The following is a 26,074-nucleotide window of genomic DNA, read 5'->3' as shown; positions in this document are numbered from 1 at the left end:
TTTTATTTTGACCTTCAGATTGAATTGCTTGTCTTATTATTGAGTTGTAAGAATTCTTTGTAAATTCTGGGTAAAAGCCTTTTATTGGAAATGCATTTTACAGTCTGTTGCTTATCTTTTTCTCTTTTTTTTTTAATTCTTATAAAAATATATATATAAGACAACATTTGCCAGCTCAGCATTCTTTTAATTTTCCGAATGGTGTCTCTTGAAAAGTAGAAGTTTCTCATTTTTATGAGGCTCAGTTTAACCTTTTTTTTTTCAATCGACTGTGTTTTTGGTGTCATATTCAGGAAATCTTTGCCGAGTTGGGAAATGTATTTAACTTTTCTTGATGTCTTTTTGTTTACCTATAAGAATAAACAAGATGTGCTGGCATTTTGCTTTGTTTGCCATAATATTTTTATGCAGTTCCTTCTTGGATTCAAAGCAGAGGAGTTAATTTTGGGAAAGCCTACAGATGTAAATTTGAACATAGAATTGCCTCTGCTTTTATGATCCTGTTTGTTTCCTGAGTAAGTAGTAATTTATTTTCTTTTCAGTATTTAGGCTCTTGGTCATAGCTGATTCTCTCTCTGCCATTTTCTTCTGGGTTTTTAATACAACCTGACTAATGATGCTTTATGAGCTCCTTTTAAGAAAAATGTTTGAATTTTGTTTATAAATTGTACGTCTGTGTTACTCAATAACTCATTAGTGTTGACTTCTGATTTACTTGATAATTCTTAATGTTTAGAGGTGATCTGAGATTTGTTGGAAGGATGGGTGATGGTGAGTTATCAGGTCTTGTATTTTGAAGGGAATTCACGGGGTATTAAGAGATGGTCAGAAACATTAATTTCTTGGTAGCCAGCTAATTCAACTTTTTGTGTAATTAGGTTATATCATTTCACACAAGCATTGTTTGCAAAAGAGCAATATATGTATTCCCAAAACAGTATACACCCATTCCTCACTTATTGACATGGTTGGGTTCCAAAGACCAGGTCATTATGTGAAAATTGGCATTATGCAAAAATGGAGATCCACCTCATCAGATCATTACATAACTGCCAGATTACATCATTATGTGACTGTCAAAATACATCATTACGTAACCGCCAAAACACTGATAATCATGATCCAGCCAAGTGGAAACATAACCTTAAGCATCACAGCCAGCGTTACTCTCACCTTGCACCTTGGTGTTTCTTACTGCCAGACGTACATCGATAATGCGCAAGATAGTCGGATAGTGGAATTTTTGCTATTGTTGTAAATGCAAAATGTCAAATGATGAGGTAGTTGATAAGTGAGGAGTGGGTGTATTTATTGTGACATGTTAAATCCTTCAAACTCTCTCAATAAATAGTCAGTCAAAGCCAAACAGGAGGTAACTTATAATAATAAATATTAAAATGTTTGTCAGAAAATAGATTGGGGGAATGGAAAGAAATTGCCTCTAGGAATACTAGGTACCTAGTTTAGTCCAGCAGATAAATGCTTTAAGTTAGGTCTTGCTGCCGATTTTCTTAAACTCTGTCTTTATACTGTTAAACCTTGAAAGTTGTAGCTTCCTGTTTTCCTCTTTGAATAAGATAATCATCTTTTAATGCATGTTCATTAGAATTCACTTTGGTAGCACACACTGATATATTTGGTGGGAAAATGGAAAAAGAGCTTTCAGTGTTGAGAGCCAAGATGTCATTGTTAGATGGGGGAATGGAAATGGTCATAACCTACCTCCCTGTTTAGGGTACCTTTCTCCAATAAATAGGAAAGCAACTTTGCTCCATCTAGTGTGGGTTTAGTCTATTCTCTCTCTTTTTTGCCGAGAAATTAAAGTTATGGAAATGGTTATTTACAACTTCTCCCCACCTCGCTATGAGTCGGAATCGACTCGGTGGCACTGGGTTTGGTTTTTTTGGTTTAACCCACCTGAAAGAACTTTCATCCCTTTGCTGATTTTCCTAGTTACCCTTATGCCAAGGTCAGCTCCTTTGCTGTCATTAACTATCATTTTAGAGAATGGGATCTAAAAATTGTTTCTTCTAGATGGTCTGTACTACTATGGCCCTAGGGAACAGGATCTAGTTTTCAACCCAGACAAGAACCATTATCAACTCCAAGGTTCTATTTCCAACTGGCATGTGGCTACAGTCCATTCTTCACAGTAATGGCTGGTATATAGAATTTTTCAAAACAAAATCCTTTGATACATATCTCTTTCACTTGAATACTGGTTTGGAAACTTGACTGAGTAGCCCTATCCAAGGGAAACTACTCAGTGTTTCCAATTAGTATGTATGACTCTTGTGTTTTAGTAAGGCTTTTTGAGAGTTTGACTTCATTAGGTTTCAGTTCTCTGAATACCACTGTGTTCTTTAGCTCTTTGAACTCTGTACTTTGTTTCATCAAGCGGTTTTCCCCCTTACTGTCTTTGTCTGTGTTCTGAATTGTGTGTGTGTCTGTGTGATTCCTTTTGAAAAATAATATAGGCCTGTATGAAATTGGAGCCTCCATGGCACAGTGGTTAAGAGCTCAGCTGCTAACCAAAAAAGGTCGGCGGTTTGAATCTACCAGGTGCGCCTTGGAAACCCTATAGGGCAGTTATGCTCTGTCCTGTCATATCGCTGTGAGGTGGAATCGACTCGATGGCAACGGGTTTGAGTTTTTTTTTTTTATATATATATATTATTTAAAGGTTTTCTAAGTCAAAATAGATGTGGTCTATAGAAATAACATTATGTTGGATATGTTATTTCTGGCTGCTAACCAAGAGGTCAGCAGTTCAAATCTGCCAGGTGCTCCTTGGAAACTCTATGGTGCAGTTCTACTCTGTCCTATAGGGTCGCTATGAGTCGGAATTGACTTGACGGCAGTGGGTTTGGTTTGGTTTTTTTGGTTATTTCTGAAAATAAACCAAGCAGTTTTCATAATTTCCCTACTGTTTAATAATTTGTCTGTAAATAGGATGCATATTTTTAAATAAGCTTAGAAATATAATTTGCTTGTTTGGTGCTTATGGGGCAAAATGTTACTGAAATAATCTCGTGAAGTGTGTTTATCCCTTTCCACATTTTTCCACTGCCTTTCAGGAAGATTTAAGGTTAGTTTTTACCTCTGGTAATGTTTTAGCACCTTTTTTATATATTAGACATTCTGTCGCATTTCCCTAGCGTGATAGTAAACATTACTCAAACTAAATAAAAGTGTAAAGAATTGACCCTATTTTAAGTATTTTGTAACTGAAAGAGTAATCAGTAATAGATTATTTTAATATTGTACTAAATCTTAGATTCAAACTGATGTCTTCATATATTCAGGTCACAATGGTTTTCTGCATGAAGCTGTAGATTGCACATCACTATACTTGATTGTGAAGGCTTTTGAAAAATCACGTGTAAAAAGTCAGTTATTTTCAGTAGGACATTCACACTGCAGATGAATCCATCTCCTCTGTATCTTATGAATTTTAAAGGTGAAACATGGAGGCAGAGTTGAAATTGGCTTTCAGGTTGAGTGTCAAGGAGGAATATGTGAGGCAGATGAAAGAAGGGATAGATTATAAAATAAAAGGAACATTGGAAAAGATGGTGAGATATAAGGTAGAAGGGAGGTGCTAGAGAGGAAGAATGGGTTCTAGAAAGATACATACTATACACCCGGTGTAATTTGTAAAAACGTAGGGGTTGTTCCTCCTAAGCATGGTAGGTTGATACCTCAGTATGATTTTCTTTTCCTCTAGCATTTAGGCAAATAGTATACTTTGACTTTTGTGTTGGTTTTCTATTGCTGCTCAATAAATTATCCCAAAATTTAATGGCTTAAAATAACAATGATTTATTATCTCTCATAGTTTCTGTGGGTCAGGAACTAGGGAGTAGTTCTGGCTCAAGATCTCTTTCAAAGTTTTAACTGTCAGCCAGGACTGTAGTCTTCTGAAGTCTTGACCGGGACTGGAGCATCCACTTCCACTGTGGCTCACTCACAGCTGGCAAGTTGGTGCTAGCTCTTGGTATGAGGCCTCAGTTCACCTCTGCATCAGTCTCTCCGTAGAGCTACTTGAGTGTCTTCATAGTGTGATGGCTGGCTTCCCATAAAGCAAGCAATTCCAGAGATCAAGGCAGAAATTGTATTACCTTTTGTGCCCTTGCTTTGGAAGTCACTTCTGTCATGTTCCATTGGTCACATAGATCAGCCCCAATTCAATATTGGGGGGGATTACATAAGTGTGTGGATTCCAGGAGGTGAAGATCATTAGGGACCATCTTGGAATTTGGCTATCATAGGTTCTAAACTTCTTGCAAGCAAAGAATTCAAATCTCCCTGTATGTTCTTTTTCTGTTTTAAATCCATCTGATTTGAAGGGTATCAGCTCTGCTTTTTTGCTCTGTTTTGCCTTGTTACAAATATGTTTTATGTTCACAAGTGTGGATTAAAAAAAAAGCCAAACCCAATACTATTGAGTTGATTCTCACTCATAGCAACCCTAAGTTACCCTTGAATAGTTTTCTTTTTTTTAATTGTACTTTAGATGAAGGTTTACAGAGCAAATTAGTTTCTCATTAAACAATTAATACGCATACTGTTTTGTGACATTGGTTGCCAACCTCACAACATGTCAACACTCTCCCCTTCTTGACCTTGGGTTCCCTGTACCAGCTTTCCTGTACTTTCTTGCCTTCTCGTCCCTGCTCCTGAGCTGGTATGCCCATTTAGCCTTGTTTTTGTTCTATGGGCCTGTCTAATCTTTGGTGAAGGGTGAGCCTCAGGAGTGACTTCAGTGCTGAGTTAAAAGGATGTCCAGGGATGATACTTTTAGGATTTCTCCAGTTTCTGTGAGACCAGTAAGCGTGGTCTTTTTTGTGAATTAGAATTTTGTTCTACATTTTTCTCCAGCTCTGTCCGGACCCTCTATTGTGATCCCTGTCAGTGGTGGTAGCAGGGTACTGGTGGAGGCTGTGGTAGTTGTGGTTCATTTGTTGTTTGGACTAATCTTTCTCTTATATCTTTGGTTTTGTTCATTATCCCTTGCTCCATACGGGGTGGGACCAATGAAGTATCTTAGATGGCCGCTCACGAGCTTTAAGACCCCAAATGCTGATCACCAAAGTAGGATATAGAACATTTTCTTTATTAACTATGTTATGCCAATTGAGATAATTGTCCCCTGAGACCATAGTCCTCAGCCCTCAGTCAAATAGTTAGCTTTTAATATAATTCTTTTTTTTTCCTTTTTCACTTAAAATATTTTTACTTTCACTTTGTCTAAAATACTGGTCAATTTTCTAGGTTATTATTAGCTGTAGTGTGTAGAGTGGCCTCCTTGGGTGGTGCAAAAAATCTGAATTGACAGCTCACTAAAGAAGATATAGATGGCAAATAAGTGTATGAAAAAATGCTCACCATCATACATCTTAAGGGAATTGCAAATTAAAAACAACAATGAGATACCTCTACATTATTGTTATGTGCTGCCCGGTCGATTTTCAACTCAGCAGCCAGACCCCACATGACAGAGTGGAACTGCCCCAGTGGCTTTCCTAGACTATAATCTGTATGAAAGCAGATTGCCAGGTCTTTCTCCTTTGGAGCTGCTGGGTGGGTCCAAACCACCAACCTTTTGGCTAGCAGCTGAGTGCTTAACCATTGTGCCACCAGGGCTCCTTACAAACCTGTTTTTGTGTGTTGTCCAGTTGATTCCGACTCAGCAACCCTGTAGGACAGAGTAGAACTGCCCCATAGGGTTCCCTAATGTTTACAGGAGCAGATTGCCAGGTCTTTTCTCCCACAAAGCCGCTGGTGAGTTCAACCACAGACCTTTGAGTTAGCAGCTGAGTGCTTAACCATTGCGCTACCAGGGCTCCTTTACAAACCTATTAGAATGGCTAAAATTCAAAAAGTTGACAGTACCAAATACTAATGAGGATGCAGAGCCACAGGAACTCTCATTCCTGTTGGGAATGCAGATGGTCTAGCCACTTAGGTAGACAGTTTGACAGTTTCTTACAAAGCTCGACAAGCTTATCGATGTGATTCAGCAGCCACACTTTGAGGTGTTTACCCAATTGAGTCGAAAGCGTATATTCACGCAATAACTTGCACATGAATGTTTATTGCAACTTTGTAATTGCCAAGAACTAGAAGAAATTTAGACGTGTTATCTGGAGAGAGACATCATGCTCGGTAGGTAAAGTAGAGGGTCAGCGAAAAAGAGGAAGACCTTCGACAAGATGGATTGACACAGTGGCTGCAGCAGTGGCTTAAGCATAACAATTGTGAGGATGGCGCAGGACTGGGTGGTGTTTCGTTCTGTTGTCCGTGGGGTCACTGTCACTGTGAGTCGGAACTGACTTGGTGTTACGTAATACAAAAAAGAAGAAGCAGTATGCCCTTTAGTAGATGACTGGATAAACACTGCGCTACATCCACACAATGATATATTTTTCAGTGATAAAAAGAAATGAGTTATCGAGCCACAAAAAGACATTGGAGGAACTTAAATACATATTGATAAATGAAAGAACCCAGTTTGAAAAGATTATACACTATATGATTCCAACTATCTGACATTCTGGAAAAGGCTGAGCTATAAAAGATAAATGTTTGTCAGGGGCTTAGGGGGAGGTGGAGGGATGAATAGAAGTACAGGGGATTTTTAGGGTGGTGAAATTATTCTGAATGATACTGTAATGGCAAATACATGATATAAAGCCCATAGAACTGTACAACACAAAGAGTAGACCTTAATGTAAACTATGGACATCAGTAAATTAAAAACAACAACAATAAAAAACTACAGAGTATTCCACATACTGGTTAACATGATAGACAAGGGCCTTACTCTTGTGGACTTTATAGTCAACACAGAAACCAGAAAATTTTCAGTGATGTGATAGAAAATAACTGGATGACTACTTTAGAATGGGTAGTCCTGGAAGACCTCTCTGAGGAAGTGATATGTAAGTTGCAAACTAAGTACAAGAAGACGTTAGCTATTTAAAGATAGAGGGAAGAGCATTTCTGGAAGAGGGAACAGTTAGTGTGACTGTAGTGTGTTTGAAAAAAGAAATGAGTTACCAGTGATGAGGGAAGAATGATACAAGGTGAGGTCAGAGTCAGTCATGAGTGGAATTCCATAAGCCAGGGTAAGGAATTTGAATTTTTTCCCCTAAGTGAGATAGGAAGCTATTAGATGTTTCAAACCAGAGAAAACATAATCTGCTTTCATTTTTAAAAGACTGCTTTGGCTACCTGGATGGCTGGAGAGGAAGGAAAGAGGGTGTAAGGGTGGAGGCAGGCAGACCAGTTTAGTGACTTGCAGTAATTTGTCAGTAGGGAAGGGATGTTTGTGGCTTGGACTAGATGTGAAGAAAAGTAGATGTATTTTTAAAGGTATATTTTACAGGTAGAATTATTAGAACTGGTTGATGATAGGAGTGTGAAAGAAGGAAGAATCAGTGATGATGCTTATATTTTTGACTTGAGCAGTTGGGTGGGTGGCTAAGGCTGGGGTGAGGTGCCAGGTATGGAGAGTTCCAATTTGGTCATTGTAATCATGCAGGCAGTTATACGTAACATTCAGACTGAAGAGTCTGGAGCTCGGGGGAGAAGATGAGGCTTAAAGTATAGATCCTCTGTTCTTTCTGATTTGTCTTGCCTGGTTTTAAAATTGTATGAATAATCAATTATACGTGTTTTATTTTTTAAAAATTCAAACTAGTTATAAAACTAAAGTTCCCCGTTACCACCTTCTTTATGCCCAGACCCCTTCTCTGCAAAAGTAACCACAATTACCAGTTTAAGATATATACTTTTTCTGTGTTTATTTATACTATCTTTACTTATAGAAATATATATTTTGTTTTTGTTTGCAAAAGTAACACACTGTATGTATTCTGCAACTCAAAAAAAAGTGTCTTTCAGTCCAGTTACTTGTTTTAATGGCTACATAGTATTCTGTTCTATGGCATGAATACGTGATTTATGTAGCAGGTTACAAATTGATACTTAGGTTGTTTCTAGCTTTTTTCTTTTTTGCTGTTATACAGCAGTGACTTATTCTTTTCAAGAATTTAAAATATTTAATGAATTTTAATTATGTAAATATAATATGTATACCCTGTGCCATCAAGTATAAATTATGGAAATTACCATCATGTTGTTTGCAGAACCCGTCACAATTCTACCATTTTTTTTTTTTTGGTTGTGTAATTATCTGGAGAGAATTATTATTCTTAAATGTTTGCAGCCTGTACTTTGATTAACCTTTTCTGCATGAAGTTAATATGGGTTCTTAAAATCTATTTCTGTAGAGATTTAAAGGTTCTTATTTTCTTTTGGACTTTATAATTAATGTTAATTTTATCTACACTATTAAAAAATGTTTTTCCAGCAATAACTTGATATAGACCAGTAACTAGAATAGTACTTTATCATGCAGAAAACGAGCACCCATATGTTGGACTTTTCTTCCTGCCTCTAAATTTACTTGTCTTGATGTCATGGTTGTGTAGCGAATAGGCTTTTGGGTATTGAGGAGGAGGAGGAGGTGACCACTGTGCAGAACATGGTGATGGTGACCTTTTGGGTATTGAGGAGGAGGAGGAGGTGACCACTGTGCAGAACGCGGTAATGGTGACCTTTTATAACAAGCCCTTTGATTCAGAAGACTGTCCTGTGCAATCAGTGTTAAGGCTTCTGTGTTACATCTCATTTTCTTCAGATGTTGGCTGACTACTGATGACTTTATGGTTTATATTTAAAATGAAAGAATCTTTAGTAGATTATAAATTATACAGCATCTGAAATGGTACAATATAAATAAGGAAGGTAAATCAAAATTACGTACCAGGCCAAGGGAGTGAGTTAGTCACTGTACATGGGGCTAAATTTTAGCTCATGTGTAAGTCAGAGAATGAAATGCAGTGGATTTTATAGAGTTCACCTTAGAAGAAATTACCGTTCTGTTTTATTTTGCAGACTTGAAAAGATAACAGAATTGTTTTATGTTTAAAATATTTTTTTAATGGAAGCCAAATTTGGTATAAAAACTCAAGGCGATGTTTATAGTTTTAAGATATTTTGTTTGTCATTACATTTGTACATTTCTTACATAGTACCTGACAGTAAGTGCTAAGTAAAGGTAGCACTTTAATCTTTACTGTTTTTCATTTAATTCCACTTTCCCCCATGGCTCTCATCCTTGTAGGAAATATTTCTAATATTATCAATTTTCAAAAGCCTAAAACATTTTTTAAAAGAACATACTCAGTTTTATATAAAAAAATTTTTTTTATATAGACACTATAAATTATAAATAACATTTACAGAGCATTTTTTCCACATATATATAATTATTTAATCTTTTTAAGAACCCTGCAAAAGTAGTATTACCCCCCACTTTTTTTTGAGATGGAAAAACTAGGATTTAGAGATGTTAAATAACTCAAAGATTATCATGCGATAAGTGTTAGAATAAAGAGCCCTGGTTGTGCAGTGGTTATGTAAGTGCTGGGCTGCTAACTGATAGGTCGGTGGTTTGGACCCACTAGCCACTTGTTGTAAGGATTATAACCTTGGAAACCCTATGTGGCGGTTCTGCTCTTTCCTATAGGATCGCTATGAGTCAGAATCAACAGCAACGGGTTTGGTTTTACGGGTTTAAGTGTTATTGTCAGGAATCAAGTCCAGGTTCTCTGACTTAGCTAAAAAATTTTTGTTATGTAAATAATGCTGTTTCCCCATGGGAATTAACTCTTCCGTGATTAGGGATTGAAGAAGATATGTTAGAATTGTTCATTTAGCGATTTCTTTATCCATTTCATTACAAATAAGTGTTTACTGTGTGTGTGTTTACTGTGTTTTAGGCTCTTGGGCTTCATTAGTGAACAAAAGAAAGAAGCTTGTTTACATGAGTTTATATTCTAGTCAAGGGAGACAAAGGAGCTCAGTGGTGCAGCAGTTAAGAGCTTGGCTGCTAACCAAAAGGTCAGCAGTTTGAATTGCCAGCCACTCCTTGGAAACCTTACGGGGCAGTTCTGCGCTGTCCTATAGGGTCTTATGAGTCGGAATCGACTCAATGGCAGCAGGTTAAGGGAAACAAAAACAAGAAACGTAATCGCTAAGTAAATTATTTAGTGTATCAGAAGGCCATATATTTTATAGAAAAAAAAAAAGTGTTCAAGATAGGTGGAGCAGATTGTAATTTTGGCCAAGAGTAAGTAGAAAAAAAGCCTAAGGCTAGAATGTACTGGTATATTTGAGGAATAATAAGGGAAGATAGTGTGCCTAAGGAGAGAAGGAGAATAGAAAGAAATGAGATCAGGAGGTTGGGAGCAGAAGAGCACACATCATATAGGGTATTGTAGGTCATTGTTAGGATTTAGACTTTTATTCTGAGTAAAATGGGGAGCCTTTGTAGGGCTTTGAACATTTCATCCTTGCCGTGTTGAGAATAGATAGTGGAGATGGACAAGGTAGAAACAGAAAGGCCTGTTAGGTTATTGCAGTCGTCTAGGAAAGCCATAATCTGGGGGAAAAGATGGGTGCCAGAGGCAGTTCTCATCAGATTGGTGGTAGTAGAGGTGGCGAGAAAAGGTTGGATTCTAGGTAAATTTTGAAGACAGAGACAATAGAATTTGCTTACAGGTTGGAGGGGAAATGTAAAAGACAGTCTAGATGGAAAGAAGTCAAGGATGACTCCAAAGTTTCTTAGCCTAAGTATCTGGAACAATGGAGTTTCCATCAACTGAGATGGGAAGGATTACAGGGTAGAGTAAGTTTATGGGTATGATCAGGAGTTCAGTTTTGGATATGTTAAGTTTGAAGTGTCTTTCAGATACCCAGGTGAAATTTTTTAGGGTTTAGTAGTGTGGTCTGGGCTAGTGATATAAATTTCGAACTTGTTAGTATATAGGTGATATTTAAAGCCATAAAATGATACATAAGAAGAGGGGACCAAGAACTGAGCCCTAAGACATTCCAACATTAAGAGATTGGAGAGAAAAGGACTCTTCAAAGGAGACTGAGAAGGAATAATTGGTGAGGTAGGACATAAACCTAGAGAATGTGACTGGGGAACTCAAGGGAAGAAAGTAAACCATAGAGGAGGGAATAATCAGTTGTCTCAGATTTTGCTGGTAGGTTAGGTAGTATGAACACTGGAATTGACAATATAATGGTATTTTTAGCAATATGAAGGCTGTTGGTTATTACCGGGTTTTCAGCAGGACATGGAAATGTCCTGGTTAGCACTATTTATGTTTTTTTTAAATGGGATTTTTTTTGAGTTTTACAGTATCTCCTTTGCCATGTTCAGGTTTGACGTCCTATTGGTGGTATGTCTGACAGTGGATCACAACTTGGTTCAATGGGTAGCCTGACCATGAAATCACAACTTCAAATCACTGGTAAGTCTTAGAAAAGATCTACTACTCTACTTTTTTTCCCCTCCTAAGTTAAAAAAAAAAACAAAAAACCCATAAGTGTCTATTATATATCATCAGGTTTTAAATTAATATTTGTTTAATGAATAAATGAATAACATGTTCAGATATATAAAAATAACATTTTTATTTCAGGATATTCTTGGATATTTTACAGGTCTCTAAAAATAAGTTATTTTTCGTTAAGCAGAACATACACTAATTTGGCAGTTTCTGCATGTACAATTCAGTGCCATTCATTATATTCTTCTAGTCATGGAATCATTCTCACCCTCCTTTTCTGAGTTGTTCCTCCCCATTAACAAATTCACTGCCTAAGGTTCCTAGCTAATCTCTCAAGTGGCTGTCTTAAGTTTGATCCCGTATAGATAGACCATAAAGATCCCAGTGCCCAAAGGAGACACTCTTTACTAGTTAAGGTAAACTACTGTTTGATTTTCAGAAGACTTCAGGGAATTTTTTTGGTTTAAAGTTTATCTCAGGGCATTCACCCAGCCTTCATGTCTCCAGAAAGTCTGGATTCCATGAGAATTTGAAATTCTGTTCTGCATTTTCTTCCTTTCGCTATTGTTTTTTGTTTGTTTTGTTTTTTACTAACAGCTTTATTGAGATATAATTCACATACCATACAATTTACCCATTTAAAGTGTCATTGGTTTTTTAGTATATTCACAGATTGTACAACAATCACCACAATCAATCTTAGAACATTTTCATTACCCCAAAAAGAAACCCATACCCATTAGCAGTCACTCCCCATTTCCCCCAACAGCCCCCAGTCCTAGGTAACAACTAGACTACTTTCTGTGTGTGTAGATTTGCCTATTCTGGATATTTCATATAAATGGAATAATATGTGGCCTTTTGTGTCTGGCTTCTTTAACTTAGCGTAATATTTTCAAGGTTCGTTCATGTTGTAGCGTGTGTCAGTACTTTCTTTTTTATTGCCAAATAATCTATTATAAATATATTACATATTATTAATCTGTTCATTATTTGATAACATTTAGGTCGTTTCCATTTTTTGGCTATAACGAATAATGCTGCTATGGGCATTTGTGCACAAGTTTTTGTTTGGGATATATGTTTACAGTTCTCTTAGGTGTATACCTAGTAATGGAGTTGCTGGGTCATGTGGTATCCATGTTTAACATTTTGAAGAATTTCAAACTGCTTTTCAAAGCAGCTGCACCATTTTACATTCCCACTAGCAGTGTATGAGAGTTCCAGTTGCTCCACATTCTTGCCAGCATTTGTTGTTATGCTCCCTTTTGATTATAGCCATCCTAGTGGGTGTGAACTGGTGTCTCATTACGGTTTTGATTTGCATTTCCCTGATGGCCAACGATGTTGTGCTCCTTTTACAAGCCTACTGGCCGTTGTATTTCTTTGGAGAAATGTCTATTCAAATATTTTCCCTACTGTTGTTTCTTAATGTATATCACTGTCCTTATTTGCTTTTTCCTCTAATGTGCTATATATTGCTTCTAGATTAATGCTCCTGATATGCTATTATATGTTGCATTTATGCTCAGAAACCTTCAGTTCTTCTCTCTCTTTGCTTATGGTATAGAATTTCTTTAACCTGGGCTAAGACTTTTCATAGCCTAGCTCCATGTGATCTCTCTGTAGGTCTTTATAAAATATGAACATTTGTACTAGCCAGGCGAGTCACTGGCTTTTCTTCAGACATGCTTGATATTTCATTGTCTCTTATCACATAAAGGAAACCCTGGTGGTGTAGTGGTTAATTGCTACGGCTGCTAACCAAAGGGTCGGCAGTTTGAATATGCCAGGCGCTCCTTGGAAACTCTATGGGGCAGTTCTACTCTGTCCTATAGGGTCACTATGAGTCGGAATCGACTCGATGTGACTGGGTTTGGTTTTGGTTTTTTTGGTATCACATAGGAAAACCCCAGTCTTCCTCCTGAAATTTAAGTAGCATTAATAGATTAACAGTTATCATCCTCTGTTTGGTATTTGGAGCCCTGGTGGTGCAGTGGTTAAGAGCTATGGCTGCTGACCAAAAGGTCAGCAGTTCAAATCTACCAGCTGCCCTTTGGAAACTCTATGGGCCAGTTCTGCTCTGTCTATAGGGTTACTATGAGTTGGAATCAACACGACAGCAACAGGTTTGGTTTTTGGTATGGTATTTTAATTTCTGCTATACCTGGCTTTGGGAGCCCTGGTGGCATAGTGGTTAAGTGATATGGCTGCTAACCAAAAGGTCGGCAGTTCGAATCCAGCACCTACTCCTTGGAAACCCTATGGGGCAGTTCTCTTCTGTCCAGTAGGGTCGCTATGGGTCGGAATTGACTCGATGCCAATGGGTTTGGTTTTGTCTTGGTGTACCAGGCCCTGAGTCCTTGCGTGGTCAAACAGTTAACATGTTCAGCTGCTAACCAAAGATTGGAAGTTCAAGTCCACCCAGAGGCATCTTAGAAGAAATACCTAGTGATCTACTTCGAAAAATCAGCCATCGAAATCCCTGTGGAGCACACGTGGGATCGTCATGAGTGGGAATTGACGGCAACTGATTTTTATACCTGGCTTATATTCTCAACTGGATTATGAGTTCATTGGCCAGGAGCCATACCTTTTAATTACTATCCCTTCAAAACCTAAAAGTGGTTGAGTTACATAAAGTACAGGTAGTCCCCGACTTATGATGTATTCCGGTTATGACAAACTGTACTCACTATTGTCCGGGGTTTGTTTATTGTACATTTTATCATTAGTACATCTTCCTGGGAGGAAGTTATAGCAGATTGCATGCAGGGGATATGGAAAAAACTGTTGAGTTATGTGAATATGCTTCAAACATTTGATCAGGATAATATGATAGAAGAGATTGGTGGAAAAATCGTCCATATGACAAGAACTTGATATTGCCGTTGCGGAACAGCTCATAGATCACGAAGAAGGGGAATCGACAGATCAGGACTTAATGGATATTGAAGAGGAAAGAAGTACTGAAGAAGAAAGAAAGAATGAGGAAGAGGAAGGAGAGAAGTTGTCAAAAAATTTTATAGTGAGAGGATTAGCTAGGAGTTTTTTTCTAAACTAGATCAGCAGGGGCTTCAGTTGCTTGAAAACGTGGACCCCGGACGCTGATTGCTTTGCTAAAGCTGATAGACGGATTTGGGAAGCAGTGAGATGTTACTGCAAAATGTATGAAGAAAAGGACCATTTAGTCAACTCTCAGTAAGTTTCTGACTAAAAACATCATCTCCATTCCCAGGGATGGTCCATTTGACCCAGAACCTTCCTCAAGTGGAGTTATTACTGCAGCTGACAAAATGCCAATGTCATTCAACTCTTCTTCATTGTTAGAGTAAATTTTTATGGTCTGTATTTTTTTTTTTATGTATGTATGTATTAAAATACATCTGTAAATTTATATGTAATGTTTTCAACCCCCAAAGGGAAATAAAGATAGGATTTTTAAAGATACTAGTAATAAAAAGCAATAATAATGAAAGCTGAAAAAAGGAAAAAAGGTGAGGTATTTGACTTAACACTAGAACCGACTTAAAACGGGGTTATTGAAACTGAACCCTGTCATAAGTCAGGGACTACCTGTAATACTTTAAGGTGACAACATTGTAGAATTTCCTTTTGGTAACTTACTGAGATGTAGCTCATTTGGGAATTTCTGTTGACATTAACTCTTTTTTTTTTTTTTTTAGTGATGTATGGTTCTCAGTGAAAGATACTAGTATTTCTTTGCTAAAGCCAGAGTCTAATTTTTCTCCCCTCAACCTCCTTTCTCCGTTCAAGCTGGATTGAGTAACTGATTTCAGTTGGGCCAGGCTTTTTGGGAGTTTATGTTTGTTTTTTTTTTAAGCTTAATGTTTAACACATGTGACTGAAACAATCTTTTTAAAACTTTTTTTAGTTTTTAGATAATCTAAATACATGCTTTTTATTTTTAAAAAATCAGTAAAATAATACTGTTTATCATCCTGTTTATCAGAGAGAACTGTTGTTAATAGTCTGGTTTTATATTCCTTTAGTTTTTTTTTTTTTAAATAAACTGGCTACCTTATTTATTTGCCATCATTATTATGGTAAAAAATAAAATTTAACAAATGCCTGATTACACATTTAGAAGACATATTCCCTAGCCACTTCAGAGTTTATAGTGTTGGGTCTGAAAATTATAAGAATGCATATGTATAGGGCAAAAGCAATTTAATGAAAATATATATATAGATAAAGGGGTAAAAAGTTACATTTCAGGAAATATATCATTAGATACAAAACAAATGGAGAGCAGCATAGGGTAGTATACAATTAAGTACCAAGTTGAATAGAATGAAGCGTCCTTCATAATTTGAGTTTACTTCTTTGCTTTTGATGCTAGAAACCTCAGAACTTAAGGTTTTTACACAAATTACCTTAATGACATTTAATTTTTTCTTTTGTGTACTGAATCAGCTATAGTATTTTTATTGTAAGCTGCCTCGACACATGTCTAGAATCAAGGAATGCATAAATATACAAGTTTAAAAATAATACCAAGGTGTACGGTCATGACAAGAAGACATAGTAACTGTGGACAGGAAAGAGATACCAATATTTGACTAGATTTGCTGGGAAAGGTGATTCTTAAAGGATTGCTACTATTTAAATGGTGGAGAGTAGAAAGGGATCCTTTCAGGAGAGAACTAAGCAAGATGAATGAAGGAGGGAAATGAACATGATTTCCCCTAGTTTCCCAAAAACCCAGTGCTTCAGTTGGGGGAGCCGTGGAAATTAATGAGAGTGGGTCATCTGCTTCAGGCGTGTCAGGCAAAAAGAAAAAAAAAACATTGCTAAGGGGGATGAGGTAGAATCAGATAGTGGTCAGATTATGGTTTAGAAGGTGGATGTGAAAGATTAAATAGAAGAATTTAGGGTCAAAAGTTAAAAAATCCTACTCGAGTTCTGCTCAAGATTATTTTCTTCTCTTTCTCTGTATATATCTACATATACTTACATTAATTGTTTACAATATGTATTTGGTAATTGGTCTCCCTTATCAGATTAAGTGAGGGTAGGTGGAGATTTTATTTTAAGTTGTAACAAAATAGGAATTAAAAAAAATAATTCATAGTGCTATTGTTCAGAGAACTTGGCAGTAAGTTTTAATTTCACTAAATTCTTTGTAAGAGTGTCACAGGAAAGGCAGCCTTACTTTTCAGAACTATTACCAGTATACTAGTAATATTTACTCTCCGTGGTAGGAATCTAATTTATGGAAATAACAAATAGCATTTAGCTTGCTCAAGTTTGAGTTGAGTAAGAAAGGTTTTTTTCTGTGTTAATCTTTCACATAGACTAAGGTAACTTATTAAGGTAGCCCCTTTGGGAACTCCTGTTGGCATTACAATGATATTTTAACATTTTTCTTAGGTATCTGAAAGTACCTGTATCGATCCCAGTGTTGGGCAGTGTAATTTCCCAGTGTAATTTATCAAATAGATGCAGAAATTTTAGCAGGAAATCATAAATACTACTCTCAAATATTTTGACTGACTAATGACTTACAGTGTGCCATTAAATTTAGCCTTTACAGTTGAACCCTTGGAGAGGTCATCCAGCTCCTCCTAGTTTTAATTGAAAAAAAAAAAAAAAAACCGGTATAGATGAATGACCTGCATCTACTGGAGAGTTAACATACCTGGACTTTAGTCCTGGTTCTGACATTTAATAGTTGTATTATCTTGGGTATTACTGTCACTAATAATGCCTTTGAACTTCAGTTTCCACATAGGTGAACTGGGGATATAATATCCTTGTTACACTGTTGTTGGGAGACAGTGTATATAAGTTGAAAAGCTCCAAAACACTCTCAAGTATAGGGTACTAGTACTCTCTTTTTCCTAATTCTTTATTTCTTTCTCCCTCTAGGATTATTCATATCTAATTGCATGTCTTAAATCTTCTATAAGCTTGATTTTTTATTTTACACTGTGTTTTTTCTTAACATGATCATTCAATTTTTCTTATATTTTAAAAAGGGCCAGAATGGATGGCAAGAATAGTGCTATTTTGTCCAAAGATCATTGATGTTTATTGTAAAAATTTAGTTTATGACCAGAAATAAAAATGTTAACGTTGTTATGAACAACCTGCTGCATCATGTATTCATAATTTTCTTTACCTCTCTCTCCTTTACCCTTCACATCCCTGCACATTACTGCCAGAGTCTTGCATTTCCTGGATCCTTTTTTTTTTTTTTTTGGCAGGTGTCCCTTGCATTGGACTTGAGTCTGTTTTCTGATATTCTTCCCTATCTTTAGCCATTTCCTATATAATTATATTCTATATATCACTTCAGCTATTATACTGAATTCACCTGTACTTTTTATTTTATGCTTGCTGTATACTAGCATTATACTTATGTGGGCAAAATAAGAACTTTGACATTTGTAGACTCTTATGTTCTTAGCCTTTAATCTCCAAACTCATTTGAAGAAGAGGCATCATTTTGATTTTAAAGTGATTGGAATTAAATATAAAATTAATTAAATATTACTGCATTTCCCCAAATTGACTTGTTTGTTTGTTAGGTGCCATCGAGTTGATTCCAACTCATGGTGACCCTGTGTACAAAAGAACAACAAAACACAGCCCAGTCCTGTGCCATCCTCGTGATCCTTACCTTGCTTGAGCCCATTGTTACAGCCGCTGTGTCAATCCATCTCGTTGAGGGTCTTCCTCTTTTTCGCCAGAATACCACATATTTAGCTTTCATTGCTCAGGAATCAGAAGGCCCTTCATACTGAAATAATTTAAAGTAAAAAGTTTATATCCAGTTCAGCCCACTAAGGGCATAGTTCTGCCACAGAGGCCTCATGTGACCTGTCGTGACTTCTGACGATGGAGGCAGCCCTTGCCCAGTTGGTTTTATCTCTTATCTGTTGTTGTTGTTAGGTGCCTTCTGAGTCAGTCCTGACTTGTAATGACACTATAAGACAGAGTAGAACTGCCCCATAGAGTTTCCCAGGAGCAGCTAGTGGATTTGAATTGCCGAACTTTCGGTTAGCAGCTGAGCTCTTAACCATTATGCCACCAGGGCTCCGTTATCTCTTATGTAGCTTATCACATTGCTGATTTATCCAGTCTCAGCCCCCTTACTTGTTTTACCATGTTTACTATAGCCCTCTGGTCCCCAAAATAGGCTGAATAAGCTAGAGATCCACTTTTACACTCTCTGTAACACTGTCTGTATTTAAATTGTCAAAGTTTTTTTTTTTTTTTTGGATTAGAGAAGTAGGCTGAAGAACAAAAATCAAATCAAAGCACTGACTTTCAGAACAGAAGGGTCAGAAGAACATTGACTTAATACAACGGAAGTACATGCAATAGACAATAAGTAACGTACATACTTCTATGTACGCATGTTACTCCAAAGCAAGGAAACTTGTTTTCTAACATCACGTATCATTTGGTTCAGCAAACATAGTGACTGTCTCTCAGGTTTAAATCACTAAGTACTATGGGGGTTGTAAGGACTGACTATGTCATTGCCATGAAGGAGATTAGAGGGTTAGTTAAATAAGTAAAAACTAATGATAAGACAGTATGAAATGCTATAAGAAGCATAGAGACAGGAGTAATTGAACTTTCTTGGAGTTAAAGAAGCATTCAATTAAAGGTATGAGGCATTTTTCTTTCAAGGCAGAAATAAGATTTTATTGAGTAGAAAAGAAAGGAATATTGTGAGTGGAGGGAGCAGCAGGTGCAGAAGCATAAAAGTGCATAGCACCTGTGAGGGCAGCAAACAGGTAAGGGTGGCTGGAATACCAGGGGGCTGGTGAGATTGGGCACAGGAGGAACTGGAAAGGTAAGTTATGGTTACATAGGAAATGATGTAAAATGCCCCATAAGAGTTTAAACTTTGTATCGTAGGCAGTAGAGAATAACTGAAGGAATGACATGATCACATCGGCTTTAGGAAGATAATTCTGGGAGCTGTGGGAGTTGGACTGGAGAGTAAGAGGAAAAACAGGCAACCGTAGACACTTCTTGCGGTAGCCTACCCAGGTGACAGATGATACCGACGTTTTTATGGTCCCTTTTCCAGTTTATAATTTATAATTCTTTTATTTTTTTCAATTTACTATGGGAATTTAAATTTTAGGAAATAGTGCATTGTTTATTTTATAATGTTAGAACTGTAACAAAGGTTTTATGCAATCTAAATTTTGAGATTTGAACACTTTAAATAATTTCTCCTGTCCAGGCTTTGCAGTATGACCATTGAGCACATTTTTAAATTTCACTGAGCTTTTCTTTTTATCAGAGATAGGTCTGTTCCCACTTGAAAATCTTCTATTCTGAAAAAGACTTCCTACTTTGTGTTTCCACTTCGATGCCTCACAAGCATCTCAAATTTTATACATTCAGTTAGAACTCTTCATTTTTGTGCCTATGCCTCCACCCTCCTCAAACTTGTTCATTCTCAGATCTTTTCCATCTCATTAAATGACACCATCTTCCATCCTTTATTTATGCTAGTAACCTGGCAGTTATCCTTGCTGCTTCTTTCCCTCAGTTTCTTCATGCAGTCTAATCCTGTTGGTTCTCCTAAAATATTTATTCCTCTCCATGTCCATCTTTAGCATCCTAGTCCAAACCACTGTCATCTCTTGACTGCATGACTTTAATAGCCTGTTAACCCCTACTTTGTTCCCCTTTCAGTTTATTCTTTTCACAGCAGTAAAATGACCTTTAAGTGCACTTTTGACGTAGCTGTATCTGCAAAGTTCCAGACAATACCTGATTTGTGTAACAGACACCTAGTAAATTTGTTGAATATCACCCTTTTGCTTAAAACCTTTCAATGACTTATTGCCTATATCTCTTTTTTTTTTTTTTTTTAGCAACCCTTTTTCTGCCTTCGAGAGATTTTTTTTTTCCTTTGGATAATGCGTATTGATTTCAAATCCTATTCAACTTTTTCATACCAAATATTCCAAAATTATGGTCAATTTCTGATTTCTAGAATGTGCATGGATAGACAGCCCCCAGGTTATGAAAGTCGGATTTATGGACAACTCATACTTGCCCTTTAATGTTATGTAAGTTTGCTCTCACTTTGAAACAATTGAACCAACCCCCACTGCAACAAATTCTTCATCACAATCACCTTTACTTGCTCCAAGTGCAGCTTTTAAATCAGTGAAAAAGCTCCAAGCTTTTTCTTGCACTAAAGTAGGGCTAAATAAGAACCGTGTGCACCTGTTCCGACTCACCTACAAATTTGACTTGAAGACACAGATAGGAACAGATCTTGTTCACAAGCAGGGTACTGCCTGTATCGTTAGAACGTTCCCCTAGCAGCTGGCTTGGATGGAAACAAAAGGTACATAAGCTGCAAGAAGAGAGAAGGTTGATATATATGAAGTCAGAGATTCAGGGCCACTACCTGGCCTGTGCCTGTTACAATGCCCAGGCTCCCAGACTGTCTGTACTTTGGACCATCAAGCTTCTTGGGTAGCTGGACTACAAACTGCTGTAGTCACTTCAAGGCCCATTAACCTTGATATAGGTACTGGCATCCTCTGAACTTTACTGCTGAAGTACATACCCAGTGGTAGAGTATTTCCTTGGATACGATTACATTTTTTTATGGGGGAGCAATGAGTTGCCACCTGTGGGAGCAATGGGGTGTTCTGCTAGTTTCAGCTCTACTTGTTGTACCGTCCAAGGGGTGTGGACAAGGCTACTTTAGGGCAAAGGTGACAGACTCAATGAAAACCCTATGGATCACGACAGAATATTGTCCAAATACAGTGCTGGAAGATGAGCCCCCTAGGTTGGAAGGCACTCAAAATACACAGTGGGTACAATGGACGTAAGCATACTAACAGTCATGAAGGACCGAACAACATTTTGCTCTGTTGTACGTGGGATCAGCGTGAGTCAGAGCCAACTTGACAGCAACTAACAAGAACATGTGAGATCCTAAAAAAAATCTTAGTGTGTAACTCTCCTCCTCCAGTAGCTTTCCATCACACTTCAAATAAAATTCAAATCCCTTATCTTGGCTTACAAAGCTAAACATGATCTCGCCTCATTTGCTGTTTTTCACTGTGCTATGCTTTACGTCAGATATGCCAAGTTCCTTTACTTCTGTGTAGAATGCCCACCACACCCAATTTTCACATGGCTGTCCCTTTTTTTTCATTTAGATAGTTGCTTAAAAGTCAATTCCTCAGAGGCCTTCCCTCATCACCAAGTCATATTTTGTCACACCAGCTTGTTTTTTTTTCCTCCCAAGGACTTTCCCCCTAACTTAGAATATAATCTTGAGAGCTTGGGCCTTTTCTATACTGTAAACTGTTCTATCCACAGAGTTCAGAACAGTATCTACACATAGTAGGCATTCAAGTATTTGTTCACTGAGTTTGTTGATGTACTTTTTAATGGACATATTAAAATAGAAATCTGGGACTAATGATACTGGCAGTGGGGATCTACTAATAGGAATTGAAGTGGATGGTATGGGGAAGTCATATTTACTAGGATGAGAGGAAATACAAGGGTCATGAGTGAATAAAATTAGTAAATATTTTAGAACAAAGCTTCTGAGCAAAAAGAATAATATTCTGTTTAACCTTTAAGAAATTAAATTGATTTGAAGGGTGAACTAAAATCTCAACTATTAAAATGTTTTACCTTTTTCTTTTAAATAGTCATCTCCGCAAAACTCAAAGAAAATAAAAAGAATTGGTTCGGACCAAGTCCTTACGTGGAAGTCACAGTAGATGGACAGTCAAAGAAGACAGAAAAATGCAACAATACGAACAGTCCTAAATGGAAGCAACCCCTTACAGTGTAGGTTTGATAGTATTGTCTATACTATATTTTGTTTAGTAATTCAGCATAAATGTATCTTAAAATATTTTCTCACTTGTTTTCATTGGTTCCCTTTTCTGTCTTACATCATTTTTCTTCTTTTTTCCCTGTTTCTAGACCCCTTTCCCCTAGTCCTCCTTTTTGTTTCTTTTTAGATATTTCCCTCTCTGTTTTTCAAGTCTCATCTTTTCTTTACCTCTTCCAGTTTAGGAGGTGATGGTATCACTGTTGCCATTGAACAACAGCTGGAAGAGTCCATGATCACAGGTCCAGAGAGATTCTTAGCGACCCTTTTCTTGAGTTTGATGAGCTTGAATGACGGGGCTTTGAGTAGCTCACTTTATTTTTTAACTTAATTTTTAAAAGTAATGGTTTAGTTTTTTGATTACGATGCCCATACAGATTTCCACAAGGATTTTTTTTTTTAATAAATTATACATTTTATTCCACAATTTTGTTTTTGTACTTAACACTTGTATCATGGGCATCTTTCTAGCTGAGTACATATAGGTCTAACATATATATAATATTCCTTTATCTTTGTGGACTGTAATTTATTTTAATAGTTCTCTGTTGATTTATTAGTTGGTTTCTAGTGTTGTGTTGTTGCCATATGCATCCATGTGCATATATCTTTATATGTCAATGTTTCTATCTGTAGGATGAATTTTTAGAAGTAGAATATACCTCAGTTTTAACACTTTACAATGAAACAAATGTTGGTATTATAACCTAAGATATTGAACGTCTTTGAAGGGAATTATAGGCTAATTTCAATTTTTTTTTTTGCTAAAATGGAAGAAAAAGAATGATTTAACAATAAATAGATTTTAAAATAACAGCGTGTTTGATTTGAGGACCAAATGTGTATTAAAATGTGTATCAAAACGTAACTAGGTATTAAAACAGCATATATAGGCAAATTGCTTTCATTACCTGGTATTTGCAATTCTTGCATTTATTTCTGTTACAGGAATAAACCATTTGACTAAAAAAAAGTTTTATTTCTAAATGGTGAAACAAGAAGCTTGAAATTATAAACTCTTCTCTTCGCATAATATATTATTGGTGTAGATAGAATTTATTCCTAATAAATGATAAAACAAATTGGATATACTTCTTATTATATTCTTTAATGTGGATTTTGAAGTTCTAGGTGCATCTTTAGGTTCTTTGTGATGATTTTCAGCAAATGAATGAAATTTAAGAATTCAGCGAAGATAATCTTGAGACCCATTTGCAGAATTACCATTCTTATGTTCCTCATCTGTACTTATTTCAACATTAATGTTTCTTAGGCTTTCTGTTTTTAGTTAGTGACCCGTTAGAGATTATGATTCTAAGTAATATATGTGTAAAAAAAAAAAAAAACTTCTTAAAAAAGGTAGATTTTATAAAGCTTACAGTCTTCATAATGGCCAGAGAGATTCAGCTAAATGTTAGACTGAGTGCTCATCTAATTTCCACCAACATCTGTCTGCTCACTAGATCTGAACTTTGAGGCTCTTAAGCTGTTAATGACATTAAACTCTCCCCATAGCCTCATATAGTAGTGTTATTGAGTCTGGATATTGGGGGAGCCCATAGCTCAAGCTCTTTTCGTGAATTTTTAAGTTGTAGCAGATTGGCCTGCAATTTTAACACAGTTTCTTCCATTGTTGAGTAGTAGGCTTTTCCAGACTGCTTCTCCAGATTCGAGCTGAACTAATTTAGATGAGACTTTCTTTGATGGCACACTCTGTGTATCCTCTCCGATATTAAAAGAACAGAAACAAAATTATCCCTTTATTTTGTCCTCATTATGAATCTCCAGTTGACAAATGAGGAATGCTTTCTTATTATAGTATATATACTGTCTGCTCTTTTGAAGTAGCAGATGAGAATTTTGAAAAGATGAGAATGAGTGCATTGTACTAAAGAAAAGGCAGCATTAAGTTGAAAATATTTTAAACTTTGCTTGAACTACTTGTGACTGTTAAAATAGTGATGGGAATGTGGCAGAGGTAATAGGCATAGTTACTTAGGGAGGAAAGTGTTTCTTTGTCCCCCCAAATTTGAACACTTTTTAGAGAGAATGAGGTATGGAGAAATTTAAACATTTCAGGAATTTGTCTTTATAGTGTTTAACCATGGAACTATGGTAGATTATCTAGTGGTCCTCTTTTTCTAATTGATGACTAAAATTGTATATTTATTACAAATTGAAACTCTGCAAAGTTTGATTCTTTATTGGAATTTAGGAAGGTATGAGTGAGTCTATATTTGTTTGACAAATTGTTCTGGACACTTTGCTTCTAGCAATGTGAAACTGTATACCTAACGTAATCCTCAAATCATCATGTAGTTGACCGAGAAATTTTTTAATACAAATTTTAATGACAGGACTTTGTTGAAATTATAGTTCTGCCACTTATTGACCTTGTGACATTGGGCAGTTTGCTTAACCTCTGTAAATATCACAGGTTCTGATAATCAAAGGTTCTGAAGCGTGTGGCTGCTAACAAAAAGATTAGCAGTTCGAGTCCACCAGCCGCTCTTTGGAAACCCTATGGGGCAGTTCTACTCTGTCCCATAGGGTCGCTGAGTCTGAATTGACTTGATGGCAACAGGTTCAGCCTTTTTGATCTGTGCATCAGAATTTGCTTAACCAATACATTATTGATTTTATATTTAAAATGCTGAAGATGGTGATAATTCCCATCTCATAGGGTTGCTGTGGAGAGTAAATTGAAAGAACCTCAAGATCAGTAATATTGTATATAAAATAAGCGTTTAATTTGTAAATTCACACTTGTTTACCGCTAAAGTAAAATGAGCTCTCGAACAGTTTGTAGCACAGTAAGCAGTGTTACTCTTACTGATGATACACACGTGAAGCTGCCCTGGTAGTTCAGCCACAAGTGCACATGGCCGTGTATGTACAGGTGTGAGAAATTCAGGCATGGTTTTCATAAGATTACAGAATTGAGGCCAGTATTGGTTGTATAGTAAACTATAAAGTATGCAGTGAGAAGATCTTAGATATTAAAACATAACTAATTTAGGATCTAACTGTGGTATTTAATGAAAATAATATTTTTTTCCCTTTTTCACTTTTAGTATCGTCACCCCTGTGAGTAAATTACATTTTCGTGTGTGGAGCCACCAGACACTGAAATCTGATGTTTTGTTGGGAACTGCTGCATTAGATATTTATGAAACATTAAAGTCAAACAATATGAAACGTATGTATGTAAAAATAATAGAAATTGCACTCAACTGTTTGTTTTTCTGAAAGGGATTCATATGCCAAACATGCAGAATGACTCATGTTTACTGTTTGTTTTCACGTTTACTTGGTTATAGGATTAACAGGGAGAAGAATGTTAATAACCTTGATTTGGCCATTCATTTTGGATCTCATATTTCAATAAATATTTATTATTACTTATCTAGTAAATAGATATTTGTTAAAGTAATACTGAATTATGGAAAAATTTGAAAATATAGAGCAAAGATGAAGGAAAAAATGTAATTTCACTTCAGAGACCAAAAAATTGTTAATATTTTAACAGATTTCCTTTTCAAATGCTTACTTTTTAAATTTTCTCATTTTAGGTGGTTGTGGTCTTATTTAAATATGTGCATGTGTGTGCGTAATGTAGTAATTTTAAAACTTTACTTATTTTACTTAATATATCATGATTTTAAAACATAGGTATTTTTCTGCTCCTTGACTATCTAACACATCTAAGAATTTTCTCTGTTTCGACTTAAGAGATCTTATCCATTTTTGTGTTAAATGTTTTGACTCA

At 36.4% G+C, this 26,074-nt stretch overlaps 1 protein-coding gene across 2 annotated transcripts in view; it reads left to right on the top strand.

Annotated features, from left to right (window-relative positions):
• The window catches only part of ITCH (itchy E3 ubiquitin protein ligase), a 115,211-nt gene that overhangs the window by 13,819 nt on the left and 75,318 nt on the right, over positions 1-26,074 (top strand). For both annotated transcript variants that reach the window (XM_049868988.1, XM_049868989.1), the window contains 3 exons: positions 11,303-11,393; positions 22,118-22,259; positions 25,380-25,504. In XM_049868988.1, the coding sequence (XP_049724945.1) occupies positions 11,324-11,393; positions 22,118-22,259; positions 25,380-25,504 (337 nt within the window). In that variant the 5' untranslated portion in view covers positions 11,303-11,323. The remainder of the gene's footprint in view (positions 1-11,302; positions 11,394-22,117; positions 22,260-25,379; positions 25,505-26,074) is intronic.

This window comes from Elephas maximus, chromosome 25 (genome assembly GCF_024166365.1).
Source record: "Elephas maximus indicus isolate mEleMax1 chromosome 25, mEleMax1 primary haplotype, whole genome shotgun sequence".
Taxonomy (NCBI): Eukaryota; Metazoa; Chordata; class Mammalia; order Proboscidea; family Elephantidae; genus Elephas; species Elephas maximus.
This window is presented reverse-complemented; position numbering and strand designations above follow the sequence as displayed.